The sequence below is a fragment of the Rhea americana genome, unplaced genomic scaffold (genome assembly GCF_003343005.1).
Source record: "Rhea americana isolate MKP2758 unplaced genomic scaffold, rheAme1 scaffold_89, whole genome shotgun sequence".
Lineage (NCBI taxonomy): Eukaryota > Metazoa > Chordata > Aves > Rheiformes > Rheidae > Rhea > Rhea americana.
Window position 1 is genome coordinate 1,591,289 of NW_028187077.1, and position 17,666 is coordinate 1,608,954.

Sequence of the window (17,666 nt, forward strand, 5' to 3'; positions counted from 1 at the left end):
TTTGCAACAAAAAAAAGAGGGCATAATGATTTTTCATATATGTCACTAAGGTATTTTAAAAATATTACAGAAGTCAAACTTAGGAGAAGGGCTTTTTTTTCATGCAGAGAATTCCCGATTCAATTAGCTTTGAGGTAAAGATCCAAATATTCAGTCATTAATGGCATCTGGAACAATTGTTTTGTCATCGTAACACTACCTTAAACTGTAGGCTCAATGAGTAAAGAAGAATTTTGGGCTTCTCTCCATCTGTTGTGCCATCRTGTTCATTCCAAAGAGGTATTGGCTGTTCCCCTCCTGTATATATTAAATTTACAYAATCAGAGTTTTAACAAATAAAATATTTTCATACAAATAGATACAAGAAGAAAAAAGTTACACTGAATCAAGCCTCATACCAAACAGTAGTTTGTTGAAGACTTACAAGCACACATATAGAAGGTTCAAGACAGAAGAATTATCCCTAAATTAACTAAAAATAAGTATTAAACGCTTGACCAAGTACTGTGCAAACTGCATGAAAAGAAGAATTGCAATCATATGAGTGTTTTCTAACAACAGGAGAAAATAATATTCCACAATTATGTTATTATACTGTTTGATTCCCTACCCAGGCATATTGCATCCCAATTAACATCCTCTTATACATCAGCCTTAAGAAACAACCCTTTCTTTGATTCTCCTCAAGGTTTCATCTATATTCAACTTTAGTCTACAGGGAGAAGCTGTTGCTGGAAAAGGCTAAGGCTTTAATTCTCTCTGTATGTGCAAACTCTTCTCGTTAAAGCTATTTGGGGGTAAGAACAGGTGGTTTAAGCATGAAATTAAAAATACATATATATATATACAGTAATTTTTTAATCACTTCATTTTGCACCAGTGTGTTTGCTTTCTTTCCAAGTACTCTTAACACTCTCTTCTACTTCTGGCTGTTTTTTCTAAAGCTTGTTAACCAGAACCATGTAATGCTACTTAAATATTCTGAGGAACAAACAGAATACTCTTGTCTTCCATATATTCTCCAYGTGCATGTCAGAGGCTATTTCTGTAATGACATTTCACTGTAGAGTTTGTAACATATTAAAAAAAAARRAAWTKRRRAAAAAATTCTCCTCCCAATTATAAAAGGAAGATAGCTTTTTCGAATGAAACTAAATTTGAGATTGGATTTGTATCTCTGAGCTACACAAATCAGTGAGAAAACTATTATGAGTTTGAAAGCAGACACCTGCAGCATTCAAGACTATTTTGAACTACTCCATTCACTAACCCAGCTTTTAATCCATGCAACTGCACCTTACATAATTCTTACTTATCCAGTTTTTATATTTACATTGATCGCATGTTGTTCTAATGTAAAATAGAGTTAGAAAAGCCCTTGAGCATGTTTCACTAATTGGAAAGATCAAGCTACCTAAATTATTCTGTTGCAAGCCAGARGGACAAGAGGTTCTTTTGCCTGTTCTGCATTCAGCACCCAAGGCTCATGATTGCTGGCACCTGATCACGTTCCTGCTAAATTACCACAGCACAAAAGGTAGCAGTCACACGTGAAAATAAATCAAGCTGCTACTTGCAATACAATTATTACCTAGAAAAGCAAAAAACTAGCAATGGTAATGAATTTCACAGATAAAAATAAGGAAGAGATTGAATGCTAGAGACTGAGAAATGAAGTAAAAGAAATCTAATACACCTTCCCTATTTTAGCATTTTATGTTCCTCTACAAAAACTGTTCTAATAGAATAATGACAGCTGTCAAAGGTTTATTCTTCCCCTAAATGTYCTCTTACTATTTGACGCTGAGGACAAATATCACACTGCTTAAATTTGTTTCCTCTTTCCTGTATTTTAGAGATTCGGACTTTTTACATTTTCTCCACTATATCTTTTAAGTCTCTTGAGTGCATCTGATCCAGATCTGCAGATTCCTTTTATTTTTATACATATATATACATACATACACACACACTTGTGTATCACCTGTGTGTGAGCATACTTGTACATAAATATATGTGCACATACACATGTATTCTCCTTTCACTTAGTCACTACTTTAAGTTTGCCTTTTCCTCATGATGTTTCCAACAGTTTCCATCACGCTTCACAATGAAATATCCTACTCCTGAAAGTGCCACAGACATTCCCAGATCCCCTGCTGTCACTTCAAACTGTAACTTTGCTGCTGGCTTCTGAGCAGTACCAGATGCAAAGTGGTGGAGTTTGTGAAATAAACACCTCTCCAGAGAAATAGATACCATCATCAACCAAAGCTTAAAATCAACTTTAAGTAAAATCATTAAGTTTTTTCTGCTTACCTGAAACCTTTTGTATGACTTCATTTACTTCTTTCATGAACACCTTTTGTACAAATACCAAATGATTTAATAGGTCAGTTGTGAGATTATGTTCAAAGGAACCAACCTGTCAAAATACAAAATTTTAAAACACAACTTTAAAACAGTTACCATAGCTATGTTTCCAAAACAATACTATTTTGATTTTTTATGCATATATTTTCAAGCTGTATTATAACTGTATCATTATTGGCATAAAAAAAGCATGTGGAATACTTCTGTCTTTTCCTGCTGTAGATAGCTATCAGAAAATTGATAGATATACACTATTATATGAAAAAGTGAGAATGATTAACAATCTCAAGAGTATGGTCTCTCATCTTGCGAGTTTAGTTTAAACAATGAAATTCAGGACTTCACAGAAGTTTAGGGAAGTATGTGAACTGATACTTAATTTCAGTTCAAGCCTAACAACTTCAAAGTAAGATCAAATCCTGAAGGTCTTTCTCCAGCCAGGACAATACTCAAACGGGTTGAATAAAGAGCAGCAYCTAAATAAATTTCTCCCATAAGGATACAAACATCAGAAGTCTCTATTACAGATGTGCTAGAAAATTTTACTGACTAAAAGACGTGTGGCTAGTAGAAAGGCTTTTCCTCACCCAATCAAGCATCTTTTAAGCAGCATGCTTTCTCTCCTGTGTGAAAATTAGCTGTAAAAATCTGTATACAATATAACATGGAAAGAGAAYACATTATCTACAAATAGAAGATTTTAGATAATTTATTAAAATTATTTGTAGCTTATTCTTGCATCTGTAATGATGAAGAAATAAACAGAAGTCCTCATATATAGTCTCTAAACATTTTAAAATTTTCTTTTCTAACAACATCWTCTAACATTTTTCTAAAAACATCTAGCACCATCTTCTTTTGTAGGCTGGGTGCTATTTATGAAGACAAAGATCAGAAAATACTGTTACTCTAACATTATATTTAACTAGTCTGACTCTCCCACAAATGCTTGAAGTGCCACAAGCCCATAAATTGGTGACAATTATGGGCATTCAAAAGCACCTTACAAACAAATGTTTTTTTCTGTAAAACATACAACAAAAGTGGGTCACCTGATCTAAGGCATCAGTTCAAAATTACACTGTATTTGAATCATTTGCATAATATACTTCTGCGTATGTCGATCATATACTTCTGTTCATTGATGAGAAATACGGTCATTACCAAAAAAAAGTGTTTAAACAGATCTTTCCTTTTTCTTCTTTTTTTTTTAACAAAATAACAAAAAACTTAAAAATCATCCAAATATAGTATTTTTGACTGTTCAATATGTTGGCTGCCCATCAAACTAGGGACTGACAAAAGTTCTACTTCAATTTCATGCAACTATAAATAACATATTTGGATCAACCTACAAACCCAAKAGTTCTGGAGCAGGCAGATGATTAAATTAAGCAGGCCAGGAAGATGCACATACAGGAAGATGCACATACAGAAATGTAACATGGAACTATTCAACAAGTCACCAGTGAAGACTAYAATTTTCACCACCTACTTCAGCCACACAACGTAGGTAGTTCCCTTGTAAGTAATAGCCTTGTTTAGCAGGAAGCTCATCTATGCTCCATATTTGGTCTGAGTAAGTATCATGTTCTTCCATGATATATTTGCCTGACATAGTGACAGGAGGAAGGTTGAGACTTGCTGAAGGAGGAATGGTTGACATATCAGTGGCAGAGACTTTAGAAGTGAAGCGCAACTTGTGACTTGGAAGCTCAAAAGTAAATCTTGTTTGGGCACCTGTAAAAGGAAGATGGGGAAAAAAGTATGGCAAAAGACTACTTTTCATTTCTTTTTAAATTTAAGGACACTTTTGGAATAAAAATCTTAAAATTATGTTAAAGTTAAGGCTTTTTTAAGTAGAGCTACAACTATCCAGCCACATGATTCTCAGTTTTGTTTCTTCAAAACAACAACAAAATATCACTGTAGTAAGATGGAGAAGAAAGTCAAACAACCTCGCWGATCTGCAACTGAAGCCATATAAAAGTATTCTTGAGAAAACTTATCTATCAGAATTTAATCAATCAAGGATTGCAAACTGATTTCAGCAGCGGTAGGAAAGCTTCCTAGGAGGAAGCTATGTATGAACACATACTTTCCTCCATGTGCTCYTGTATTCTGCCTTTGGCAATCATGTATTACAGCAGTGTAAATTCTCTATATGGTCCTATCTGATTGATGTCCACATTCAAAAAAAACCCACTAAGCCAACAGGAACAGATTCAAAGCTCTAGCAGTAACGCAACAGAAATCTTCAGCCCTCTTGGATTTTTTTCTAGCAAGACTAAACTAAAAGCCATTTCTTTTAAAGTTTCACAGAACCATTACCTGTCATTCCATGACTCCTCATTCTTCCCATCTTATATTCTGCCTTCAGAGAGGGCAAGAGTGCTGCTCCAATAGCTATACCATCTATCATGGCACTAAATTTAAGAACTATAGGCTTCTTTTCTAAACCTTCTGGCAGCTGTGGAAATTCATTTGTTTCAACAGGTGTTTGATTAATACTTGTTGGAGTCTTTTCAGAGGGCAAGGGAGTTGCAACATCTTCTTTTGTAGGCTGGGTGCTATTTATGAAGACAAAGATCAGAAAATAYTGTTACTCTAACATTATATTTAACTAGTCTGACTCTCCCACAAATGCTTGAAGTGCCACAAGCCCATAAATTGGTGACAATTATGGGCATTCAAAAGTACCTTACAAAYAAACTTACGCAGTTGATGGTTGCCTGATGAGATCAGAAATCTGCTTGGAGAGCTGATGGGAACTACGCACCATCATGCTGTGCAATGTGGCAGGATGCTGAGGAATGTTGATGCTGATAGCTCCAACTTTGATCACAGCAGCGTTGTTTGTTTTCAGCCCCCTTTGGGCACTGTACAGAGCCTGAGATTTGGCAATACTGCATTTCACTACAGTTCTAACAGAAAAAGGAAAAGGATTTATTTGCATTTCTTCTAAAACAGTTAGAATTTTAAAAATACATTTTAGCATAAAAGTTAGATGTATTTTCAAGTATGAAGATAAGTGATGTTGTTTATAATCAACATACACATTACTTCTGCTACCACTTTACACACACAGATGCACTACATGCCACAAACAACATTTATTACATTTAAGAAAACTACAAGGCATGCATTGCAAAAACACAGCTGTTAAATTTTATCTTGAGTAATGTGAGATCATTTGAGCTTATACACACCAGATTTCACATACACAGACAAGTTTTCACACACTGAAACAAGTTAAGAGCCTTCTATTTCAACTCTTCTTTTAGAAATAATCACAAATCATCCTTTTTGTAAGATCACCTCATAAAATCTAATTTTGGCATCCAAAAAGGCCAACGGAAGAAAGAGTAACAAATATTTAGCAAGTGATAACTGGGTTAGTGAAAATACTTATGTTTAAGTGACATATAGTATTTCAAAATATGAACTTCAAACTTCAATGTTAAAGAGGATATGGTTYACTAAAGTTACATAAGATAAAAACGTAATTGCACAAATTAACAAGTGTTGATGTCAGAACGAAATTTTGACAAATCAAAATTCACTAAACTCCTACTAAAAAGGATACATAGAATAACACACTCATGCTTCTCATTTCAGATCAGTTACTAAGGGGCTACTCAATGGGAAAATACTATGTAGCCAGCAGAAAACGTTACAGCCTCAGACCGACAGTTTTGAAGATGCAGCACATCAGCTGAAATGTCCAGAAGCCAAACCCTATGAGACTGAAACATTCAACTGAGTTCTTCAACACAAACTTCTAGGGGACATAACTAAAATATTTTTTGTATTATGATTTAATTTGCTCTGTGGATAGTTTGGTTTCATGGTGAAAGCTACTTTATTCAATCAAATCTATCTCCGTAAGTAAATGTAAATCTCTCCTTGAAGCCCTAACACAGGGTTCATTATCACCTTAAACACAGGCCAGCCCAAAGCATCCCAGGTCTGGGACTACCAGAAAGACATCATCTTTCTGCTTATAACAGGGAAGTCCAGAGCACTGCAATGCAACCACATGCCTCTCAACAATTGATTAGTTTACTGAAGCTATAGAAAACTTTCTAGTTTTCACAGCTATGCAAAAGCTACAAGAGATCTAAAGCAGTTACTGATTAAAATTTTAGGGTAGAAGGTCAAGTAGAAACGATTTCAAAATATTTTAAGACTGCACAAAAATGTGAAGAAAGAAATAAATCTTAATTCATAAATATTTTCAGAAAAACATTAGACACGTATATATCAAGAAAAGATAGGCTTACTCTACTCTTCCTCTTTAAAATAAAAAGCAATTATTTCTCTGTTAATGCGTTTGCATGTGCCCTACTCAAATCTGTTCCTCAAAGTGCTAGTATTTCGATTCATCTGTTAGGAAGTCAACCAAAAATACACCTTCTCCACCAATAACAGTTTTAGTAATTCAAGCATCACAAGGACAACTTTGAACTTAAGGGAAGTTGGAAGCTCTTTTCCTAACCTGTCTCAAATATACAGGCCAGTCAATCTCTCTCTCTCTCTCTACAAGGACAACTTTGAACTTAAGGGAAGTTGGAAGCTCTTTTCCTAACCTGTCTCAAATATACAGGCCAGTCAATCTCTCTCTCTCTCTCTCTTTTTTTTTTTTTTTTTTTTTTTTTTTTTTTNGAAGTTAAAAGTAAATATAGTCAACAGTGGCAACAGTGGTTGAGCCTCTAATCAAATCTGAGCATATGGATCCATATCATTTTAACTGAAAAAAAAAAATCTTATACCAATACTGCTATCATAGAACTGGAAGAGAAGGAAACCTACTTAGTCTGGTCTTCCCAAATACTCAGTAAGGCTAACTGTGCTTCTCTGCCAAAGGATTTCCATATTTCAAGGAATTAATGCTTTATGTCACAGTCACTTGCCTGGTCTGCCCAATGGCTACTTCTGTGACAGAATGAAATGCAGAACAACCGCAAAAAGCTACACATYTACTCTGAATTGGCATTGTACATTGCACGCCTGCAGTTTGTTTACATAAGGTGAGATGTCCATAACAGATCTGGTCCACTGTTTTTAAAATAATTGATCAATATTTAAGTTATATATGAATAATGTATTCCTAAGTAATTTTATGTTCTTAGATAAATTCCATAAATAATCACCCTCCAGATAAACTTGTGAGCAAAGCTTTGCTCTGCWACAGAGCAGGCTACAAGGCCAACACTCAACATAACAGATATTAGGAATGTTAGAAAGACATCAGTAGAAGGCTCATAACAAAAACTGGATTTACCACAAATCAAAAATCAGGCAGCAGCAGATACCTAGGGCATAAAGAGAGCAATCCTTCCCCTGTTTCCAGCAATTGGGGATTTACCTTCTGTACCAAGGCTGTACTGTATTCAGAACTCATCAGCAGATCTACCCTACACCAATCTGCCCAGTCCTTTAACTCATGTATATTTTTATTGACCAGATCATACGGCAGTGAATTCCACTGTTCAGTGATGCACAGCACAAGAAAGTACTTTCTTTTGCTGGCTTAAAGTTGCTAGTAGAAAAAAAGTACGGAAAAACCTGAATAACTGCTTCTTAGCCATCTTTGTTACATCATCTGTAATTATACAGTCTAGTGCATTTCCTTTCGGGGTCATCATTTATATAGACATTTTGAAGTTAACCTGTATTATTATGATACTGAATATGCACAAATGCTGTAACAACCAGCAATTGTATTAGGTCCTACTAAAAGATATGCACTAGTGGTCTGAAGTAGGATAGGAAACCCATCCGGAGAGTTGTACTTTGGAAAAACAAAACAAAGCCCCACGATTTTTGGCTACATAACTTTTCTTCTCCAAGCACTGCAGTGTCACTGCATAGCAGGGCTTCTAGGCTTCCCACCATACCATTTCCCATCTTCAACACTATGTTAATAAAGATCCTCTGGGCATAGCATCAGGAAGAAAGCAAGCAACCAGGAAGAAAACATTGCATCTTTTTTCTCTATGAGGAAAGACCTACATATGCCTCTAGGAGCCTGGGGGACATGAAGGGGTTCCCCTTCATTTACAGTAAATGCACAGGTATAGTTTTAAGGAAACCACTTTAAGTCAGCATACTTAGCAATTATGCCCGTCCAGCACTGACCTAAATAACGACAAAAGAATTCGTCCTGTTCACACCRAAAACGTGGCAGCTTTTACCACTCCAAGCACAGCAGTTCCTAAGTTAAAAACCAGTCTAATCTATTTGTTGCTTAACATTTATCAACATTATTTCACCTCATTAAAATAAGCACAGAAACAGATCTAAAGAACTTCAGTCAGTGAAACTCTTCTGGCACTGCAGTAGTGACTATGTAGTGTAATACCTGTCCCAGAAGTTAGATTGTTAAACGAAAACATACAAGTTTTCCTTAACAGATATTAGGAGGCTACATAAAATCTTAGGTAGGTAATACCAGATGTTAAACTAAATTGTATTCAAGCAACCTCCAGCTACAATCACATACAGCAGGAAGGCAGCCATTAACTACACAACACAGAGTTATTGCAAGACTATTAAACGTAATAATATGACATACAGAAACTCTTGTTTGGCTGTGCTTGTAGGAGATGTAGGAAAATCCTCCAGTCTACAGATGAAGATTGAAGAGAAAGCAAGAGAAACAAAAACAAAGCAAATAAAGAATAAACATTCATGCAGAATTAGTTAGGTAATTACTTGTAACCCACAATATGACAAATATTTTCAAATTTAACAAGCTAAAGAGGTTGTTTTTGTCCATTTAAGATATATCATTATTTTTACCCTTTTCTTTTGTAACATAGTCTTACATGTAAGTTCAGCAAAATTACAGCATAAAACAGAAACATGAAGAACCTCAGCCAACTTGAGAAATACTATGTGGCTGTTAGATGAGAACTTTTATTTATCCTTCTGAAACTTTTATCAGAAACAATTTAGCTAGCAACCTTATTAAATCACTACATGCCTTTTTTTTTTTACAGTATCTTCCAACTAAACAGGAATTAAAAAGAAATAATAAAAAAGACTCAAGTCACATTATTTAACCCCTTTTCTACAATGTCACTAATATTCTAAAACCAGATCACATACTGAGGGTTACCCAGCTARCACCAAAACCATGTGAGGGTGATCTATATTACAAAGAGTTGTAGCTTAACTATTGTTTTGCAACTCAAATGTAAAGAAAATCAGATGGAAAAACAGAAAAAAATGCATGCCTTCTTTAAGTCTGTGAACCTRGCAAAAAAAGAAAAAAAAAGACAGTGTGGATGCTGAGCAAATCATTCCAGGTGTTTATGCACAAAATCTGTTCTAGAGAGGTTGTTTTGTTTTTTTTTTTTGTTTTTTTTAAGTTAAATCACATCAATCGTATAAAGGGTGAATAACCATTAGAACAGTACAATAACACAAAGAACTATGCAACATAGGAGTTCAAAAAGATATCTATTAATGAAGCAATACAGATCTTAAATGGCAATAATCTGCATCATGAGTTCAAATATTCCTTTAAAATTCCTTGCATCAGTGGAATCTACAAGCTTCAAAAATCATTAGAAGCATAACAGAAAAAATATTCACATGATATAATAGTTTCTGTGTGTACATCACATGGAAGAAAACTGTTTTAGAAAGTGACTGTTTGGGGGGGGCTTRGGGGAGGGGGCCTGAACAAGAGTATCTCCTATGGGATAGTCAAGTCACTTAACCATTTGTATTGGAATCCACAATCAGTTCTGAGCTTGTTAATGTCTTTTAATAGAAAGACACAATAGATTTAAATATACATAATATATATATTTTATATATATTATAGATTATATAATATATATTATATATTATATATACATAATATATATAAATATACATTTATATAACTGTATATCTAGACCTTGTGCAACTGAATGTCCTAGACCGAAGACTATGTCCATCATATCCCATAGTTCTCAGCTTACTCAGTAAGTTACCATATTAACTTCATTTATTGTTAAATAATTACTCTAAGCATCAAAAACAGATCCTGTGAACTATCAAGACAAACAAATATAAGTATTTTCTTACTATAATTRCCAGTTTGTCATTAAAATAAGATATGCCCAGTAGAAAAGCCTTCTGTCAATGAGCACAACGCAATTAGATCTTTCAGAGTCAAACCTGGGCCCAACCTGGCAACAGCTGCAAGGTTGCCCCTGAGCTCTTTAGGGATTCTACCTAGAAAACACATTGTCACCAAGGCCTTCTCCATAGTAAGCTACATACCTTTGCTGACATCCAACGCATACCCCCTCCACGCAGAATAACTTTTATAACTTTGAATGGTTAGGCTTTATACTTACTGGATATTTGGGGTAATYCCCTCCAGCAGGACGATATTGACACCTCCTATGTGAGCAGTGGCACAYGTCTCAGTCATCTTTTGATGTAGTACATCTTAAAGGAAAAAAAGTCATTTAGCAGSACTTCATTTAGTACAGTACTTCCAGGTATGCCTAATGCTTTCAAAAATGTGGTAATATCAAGACAATTCAAACGTAACAGTTTTAGTAATTACATAAAGTAACATTGAATTTAAACTGTGAACGGAGGAAAAAAGCTTTCAAAAATGCAAGAAYAGCTTCATCTTCTGAAAGAACTGTGTGTCATTTTTTCTGAAAATCCTTTGCATCCTTTTAAATACCTCAGCATACTAGTAGTATTTTTAAAAGAAGTATCAAATGTTGTTATACTAGCCACACAAAGACATAATATACACACATACTTACAAATAAAAYATATTATACATGTACGCAGTTATGTGTAAACATAGTTATATGTTTACAAACACACAAAGCATGTAGAACTGCTATTTAATTGAGTACACAATATGTTTTAGTTTAACTCACCTTTCATTTTTTCTTTCAGGGTGAAACTGCCATGGATTCTCTTCAGTTCTGATTCCATCGTTAGACCTCCGATATCTGCCTCAAGGTGGGTACGATTTACCATGCCTATTCCAAAGACTATTAGAGTCACATGCTGTGGCTCCGAAGTCACCAGACTGCGCTTCCTCTGCGTCTTGCTCAAGCTGCCATTATCTTGTTCATTCTCAAATACCACTCTACAAGCAGGTTCGGTTGGGCTTCGAACACCTACACAAACACAAACGAGTTATTCAAGGCTACTTTACAAAAAACTCTTTGGTATATCTTATCGCCATTATATTTGAAACCAAGGACCACAATTCGCACAAGAAGGGAAATCTTTATGTAAATCATCTGGGCCCCACTTTTTCAATTCTAACAGAAATTGTCAGCTGAACCAAATCCAAGACACAGCAGTGATAGTAATGAGTGATGTGATCTCATTGTTATTCTTAGTTAGATATATGTGCTTCATAGAGATATTCATATCTATGTGACTTCATTGTTATACAGCCCTGGCAGCTTCCAATTTTCTCATTTATTTGGCTTTAAATAGACTTTCTTAACCTTTTTAGATCATTTCAGMGTCCAAAGCTTCTTATAATTTAATTTTGGGTGAATAATTTTTCTTTTTAACTACTCRGAACATAAAGCAATATAATAAGAAAATTTACATTTCCCACAGATACCATAGCTGTGGATATTACATTTTGACTATGAAAGAGATATCTCTCTCTCTGTTTAGTAGAGGATCTCATTTCAGTATGACACTTTCCCAGTTTTTTCATTCTTTAGTTAAAAGAAGTCCAAAGAAAAATATGTCTAACTTTAGTAACTCTCGCAAATTTACAGCAAACTAATAAGTTTCTCCACAAAAAGGAGGATGCTAAATCAGCCCTCAAATTTACTTTGCTGTGCYAAAAATATATCATAGAGAGCAAAGATAATCCCAGTTCTAAAGATTATAGATAAAATTTTAGTCCAAACATTTATAAGTTTCACTGTACTTCAGTGAAACTAGTGTTTTACCATTTTCCCACTCTTACCTCAAAGTTAAGTTCCCAGAAGGAATTTCTGCTCAGTCATTCACAGTGCAGAAGTGATCTCACTCCAGATCACTTACACAGGCACTTTAACATTTTTTCAGAACTAAAGCAGACATACCATTGTATTTTATAAAGGCAGCAAATCAAACTTTTGATTTSTATCAGTTACAAGCTTCAGAAGAATAGATTTCAGCAAAAGCATGCACTCTAAATAATTTAWATTCATGAACTAGTTTACCTGTTGGCCCAAAAGTTTCAGAAGACTTTTCTAAAATCCCAGTTGGATCAGAAATGAGTGAATAGAAGTTCAACAGCTTATACATGTTTTGCCAACACTCAGCAGAAGGCTCACTCTGTTCTGACACAGTAATAGAGTCGGAGTCATCCATATGAATAGTCATGTGGTCAACTACATCTTTTGAACCTTTTCTGGATACTTTAGAAGTTCTTCTTTCTGACCTGCCCAAAGAATTCTTGTTTCGAGATTCTTTCTTATTGTTCTCATTGTTTGTTCGTTTGCTCTTGGCATTGTTCACTCTGTTACCTCCGTTAAGACTTCCTCGAGAGCTTCGGCTGAAATCAGAAGAGCGGAAGTCTCTGTGTTTGCGGGTTTTAAAAGTAGGTGTTGGAGAGGCTGACCCAGCTGTGTATCTGCTAAGCTTGATGTCTGTCTGCGTGGCTTTGATATCATCAATCATTGTACTGAACTGATGAATAAGACGAACCAGTGCCATATCTACATGCTGGCTTATGGACTGACAAGAAATTGTAAAGTTACAGTGAAAGGTATTATAATAGCGTTTATTCAGGTCATGAAAAGAAAGGGCACTGGTAGAGTTTTGAGGTGTGCACATTGATTTCTCCATTACAACAGCACTAATACTAAAAGTTTCCAACATCAAAGCRGGTTTGAATTCAAGAGGAGGAAGATTGACAGCTCCTTGCCTAAGGAAAGAAAAGATACAAGTTACTACTATGCTTCTTTTTACAGCTAACAGGGAGTCCAACAATTTTTACACCATGATACATCTTATTTTCTAAATCCAATCCTTTATTTCCCTTAGGATATCAACTTCCCACTGTAGTTCTACATACTGAAAATGAACTTTTATACTACCATACTACATGCTACTAACAAGGCAGTTACTCATTTTGGTTCTTTTTTCTAGGAAAACTGTGGTTTTCCTAAATGGACAAACAATTTGTCTATCATACCCTGAAGCTTTGCTGAAGACACTTGTGGCAGGGAGGAGGAGGAGAAGATTCAGCATTTACAATTAAAAAAATATTTTTTTAAACAAGTTTAATTACAAAACAGCATTTCAGAGACTCTCAAATTTCCACTGTTGTTCCCAGCCAGCTCCTCCTTCCTCAATCTCTAGCTTTGAAAAGTAGATGACGTTCAAATAGTTAAAAGCATTCCAAATCATTACATAGGAAGACAAAAAAAGTTTTAATGGAAAAAGAAAACAGACAAGATTGAAAGGAAAAAAAAGAGTGTTTATTATTATATGAAAGTACTTTAAAAAGGTCTCTTTGATATCTAATTGAAAATACAAAAGAATTTCTGTTCTTTATCCAATATAAATATTTTCAAATATTTAACAATGTACCTTCGAGCTCGCTTGCTTTTTCTTTCCTTTGCTGTATCTGAATCAACAATATCTGCTCTAAGGCAGTCCAAAGTTCCTGAGAATGAAAGGTGCTCTCCAAAGTACATTCTGTAGCAGAGTGGCATTGCATCCTGTGACTGAATTCCCGTGTAACTTAGAAGAGGTTTGAAAACAACCTACAAAACAAAACCCACTGATTTATTTCTCACTGCCTATATTATTCCCACTTCCTGTTTTCCTGCTCATTTGTTGATCTACAGCATTTACAATATATCAGCTACATAATATAAAAAGCTTTAGAATTTTATTGACAGTGCTGTAGAACAGTAAAGAAGAAAAAATGCAGAAGCTTTACAGTCTTTTTGAGTAAAAAGACTGACTACATAGCAAGCTCATGTTTAACGCTGAGTTGTGGGAGCTAGTTTTCTACAATATGCTGTTACTCATTTTGCCCAGGAAAAAGTATTCTGGAGAACCGTTTTCGTAAATGTCCCACACATTCTACAGATTTAGAAGCAACACTCTATCAATCACCATTCATCAAGTTCACCAGAGGATGTCTGAGAGGTTTCTTGAGCCTTCTATTCTTCCACAGGACTACATAGGACAAAAGTGTGCAACAAAACAACATTTTCATCATTGCGAAGTCTGCAGTTCTTTCGTTTTTTAAGGTAATAACTAGTTTTCCCCTGCAGAGTTCCAAAACACATTTGCAAAAAATCCCTACCTGTGCATCTGCTAGCTGCACAGCAGGAAACCCTTGGTTACTCTCTTCTACACCTGCAATGTCATCCTGACTGGTGCTGTGCTGCGAATGTGTGCCATCTAGAGTGTTCTGGTCACTAGACAAAACCGTGTTGAAGTCTGAAGCAGAGGGTATTGTTGGAAGGTTGGGCGCCACACCTGAAAAATAAATACCCATGGAACACTAACACCACAGCAAATCTCAGCACTAGAAACTCTGCAAGCTGAGCTAGGTTAGTTGTGTAGAAATAGATGCCACATAAACAGAAAGTCAGAGTCCTGACCAAGTCCATAACATCACAAAAAGAAGGCTAAGAAACAGTCTGATACTGCTGAAATGGGTAATAACTACAAATAGTCCAACTCATATTTGAAAACCACCACAGCATTTCCTTCTTTCTGCCCTCCTTCCCAAGGCCTTTTGCCTAGTTGCATTCTGTGGGGTACTTCAACACACCTGTTTAAACTGAAATAGAAAATTATTCGTCTACACAACCAACAGAAAGTAAAGATTAGCCATAGTTACACATACTTGCTTTTAGTTTTTAATGCCTAACATACTTCTGTCCATTATTAGTCCCAAGCCAAGACCAGCTAATTAGATCTCTGTTGATCATTCTCCAGCCAAATATGTTCTTTATAAAAATGAGTATGAGCAGTCAGGTCCCCACAGTTGCTCTGTTCATGAACAATCAGACTTGCACAACAAGGGCAAAGCAACAGTGAACTACTGGCACTGTAAGTCTGGAGTTTGGCTTGCCATGAGACAGTTATTCTGCAAATGTACGTTATGTCTGATTCTTCTGACAAGTGCCGTAAGCTCTAGTTCTGACAGTCACAATTAAGTATTCCCATGGAAAACTCATTTGGATAGATCTATTTCCAAGTTAGAATTACTGTAAGTTTAATTTCAGAAATATGAGGGTCTGAACAAACTACTACACTTTTAGTGTGGGGAAAAAAAACATCTTTCTTTAAAAGCAGAATTGAAAACCACAGTTCTCTCCTACGAATTCTTGCAGAAATAACATTACAGTTGAATAGCTTACAGAAGAGCTACACTGGCTGAGCAACACATACAACACAAAAACATTTGTACAACCAGACTATTTGTTCAACACTAAAAACAAACAAAAAAATCTAAAGTTATCATCCAAGATTACCACAATAAGGTCTGAAAGATGTATTAGAAGAAACATTCAAATTTAGCATTAATGAAAATAAAAGTTAAATTATGCATGTTTCAGGTTTATCAATCAGGACAGACTTATGAAAGAACTATAAATAAGCTGCATGAAGTTTACCAAAAAGAGTCTACCTCTGAGAAAGAAAATAAATGTCTTAAAAATTCCCTTTTCAGCAGTTTAACAATTCTAATTCCTTTGCTTTTGAATTCCTCTATTCTTTATAGGACAAGCAGCTTGCAAATATACAGTAATAAGGTCTGTCATTGCAATAAGATAGCAGCCAGAATAAGAATGTTTGCATATTATTGATATCAAGATGTTTATAGTGTAATCTTCAAAGCCTTGAAAGTTTCTAAGTTACGTAAATTATTTTACTCTGTGAAACATAGCACCATCTCTGATGCCAGTATCATCTTCACTTCACATGTAAGTCATTTCACAACGAAACTCCTGAAATCTTCCTCAACACACATACTAAGCAAACTCGTAGATCAACTACCCAACAACAGCTTTCAGAATCAAAATATAGGTATATGCAAATTATACAAATGAAAAAGCACTAACAAAACACAAGGAACTGTGTAACTAAGAATCATTTTTTTGGCTTGACTTTGGTAGATATACATAATTTATGGTTCAAAACCTAAGAAAAAATTGAATTTATTGGGGTGAGGTACAGTAAATTAAACAACAGCTTTGCATTCATCACATTTGTTCATTTTCTGGTTTGATGAGAAGTCCTACAAGCAGTGTTCACGTCTGTTGAACTTCCTAAAGCGTTTACTCAATGACACAAAGAAAAATGTGGTAACAAAGGACGAGTCAACCCAGAACCATATGCTAAATTCAGCAGTAATCAGAATACCTGTTGGAAGACTATTGTGTCCAGATTTGGTGGCTGGGCTTTCTTGTACTACACTTCCTCTGTTACCCACAGCATTTGACATCCAGTTATAGAAACTCACAGATGATGGTTCTGACAGCAAAGGATGTTCAGATAACATGTCTGTGGCCACAGTATTTCCTAAGCAGATCAATGAGAAGMTTTAACATTCACTGTGTCAGTGATAGCAAATAGAAGGTAAATGGCATGATTTTACTGACAATATATATTTACTGTTAAAACGTTAATAGTAGTCCTCAAAGGTCTATTTTAGTGAACTATTAAGTCCAGTAGCACTCTTGCAAACTACACGTGGTACCATAAAAATCACACTGTAACACCAACTGCTGTTGCCATACAAATGTCTTTCCATTTGTTCATCTTTAGCATAATTAGAGGGAGTCATTAAGAAACCAAATATATATTTTTTTAAATAATATTTCATCCCCAGACAGCAAAGCAAAGAGATTGTGGGTGGGTGGGGGTGGGGGGAGCAATATCATACTTCTTTTCCCCCACACAAATCATAACAATGCACTCTGAACACTAACACAGAATGCAAGAGCTTCAATGTGGAACATTAGCTTTGGTTCTCTTATTGCACAAGGTCAAGAAAAAAAGCAACTAACAAATACAGAATGATCAATTCATTTCCTTATCCAATTAAAAAGACTCATTTGTGTAATTATATATACACATACATCCCCTGAAAAAGTAGCAATTCTATGTAAAAGGATAACATTCTGTTTAGTTGTTGTCATCTCTTTCCCAAGCCTTATGTACTTGTTGCTTCTTCAAAAGCATATGGTGCAGTGATTTCTAGGAACTGCTATTAATAACTGCAATGTTTACTCACAGGGAAAAAACACTTAAGCATAAATGATAATTCATAGTGAAAC

The 17,666-nt window shown here is 35.2% G+C and overlaps 1 protein-coding gene across 8 annotated transcripts in view; it reads right to left on the minus strand.

Moving 5' to 3' along the window:
* BLTP1 (bridge-like lipid transfer protein family member 1) overlaps positions 1–17,666 on the minus strand; it is a 121,122-nt gene that overhangs the window by 36,050 nt on the left and 67,406 nt on the right. For 6 of the 8 annotated variants that reach the window (XM_085323893.1, XM_085323889.1, XM_085323892.1 and 3 more), the window contains exons 43-53: positions 16,750–16,908; positions 14,681–14,856; positions 13,954–14,129; positions 12,579–13,285; positions 11,277–11,522; positions 10,731–10,824; positions 5,091–5,297; positions 4,705–4,943; positions 3,869–4,113; positions 2,320–2,425; positions 200–297 (exon numbers count right to left, since the gene is read on the minus strand). In XM_085323893.1, coding sequence (XP_085180019.1) covers positions 200–297; positions 2,320–2,425; positions 3,869–4,113; positions 4,705–4,943; positions 5,091–5,297; positions 10,731–10,824; positions 11,277–11,522; positions 12,579–13,285; positions 13,954–14,129; positions 14,681–14,856; positions 16,750–16,908 — 2,453 coding nt within the window. Of the gene's footprint in view, positions 1–199; positions 298–2,319; positions 2,426–3,868; positions 4,114–4,704; positions 4,944–5,090; positions 5,298–8,950; positions 9,002–10,730; positions 10,825–11,276; positions 11,523–12,578; positions 13,286–13,953; positions 14,130–14,680; positions 14,857–16,749; positions 16,909–17,666 lie in introns of all 8 variants that reach the window. The other 2 variants (XM_085323894.1, XM_085323888.1) reach the window with 2 other exon arrangements.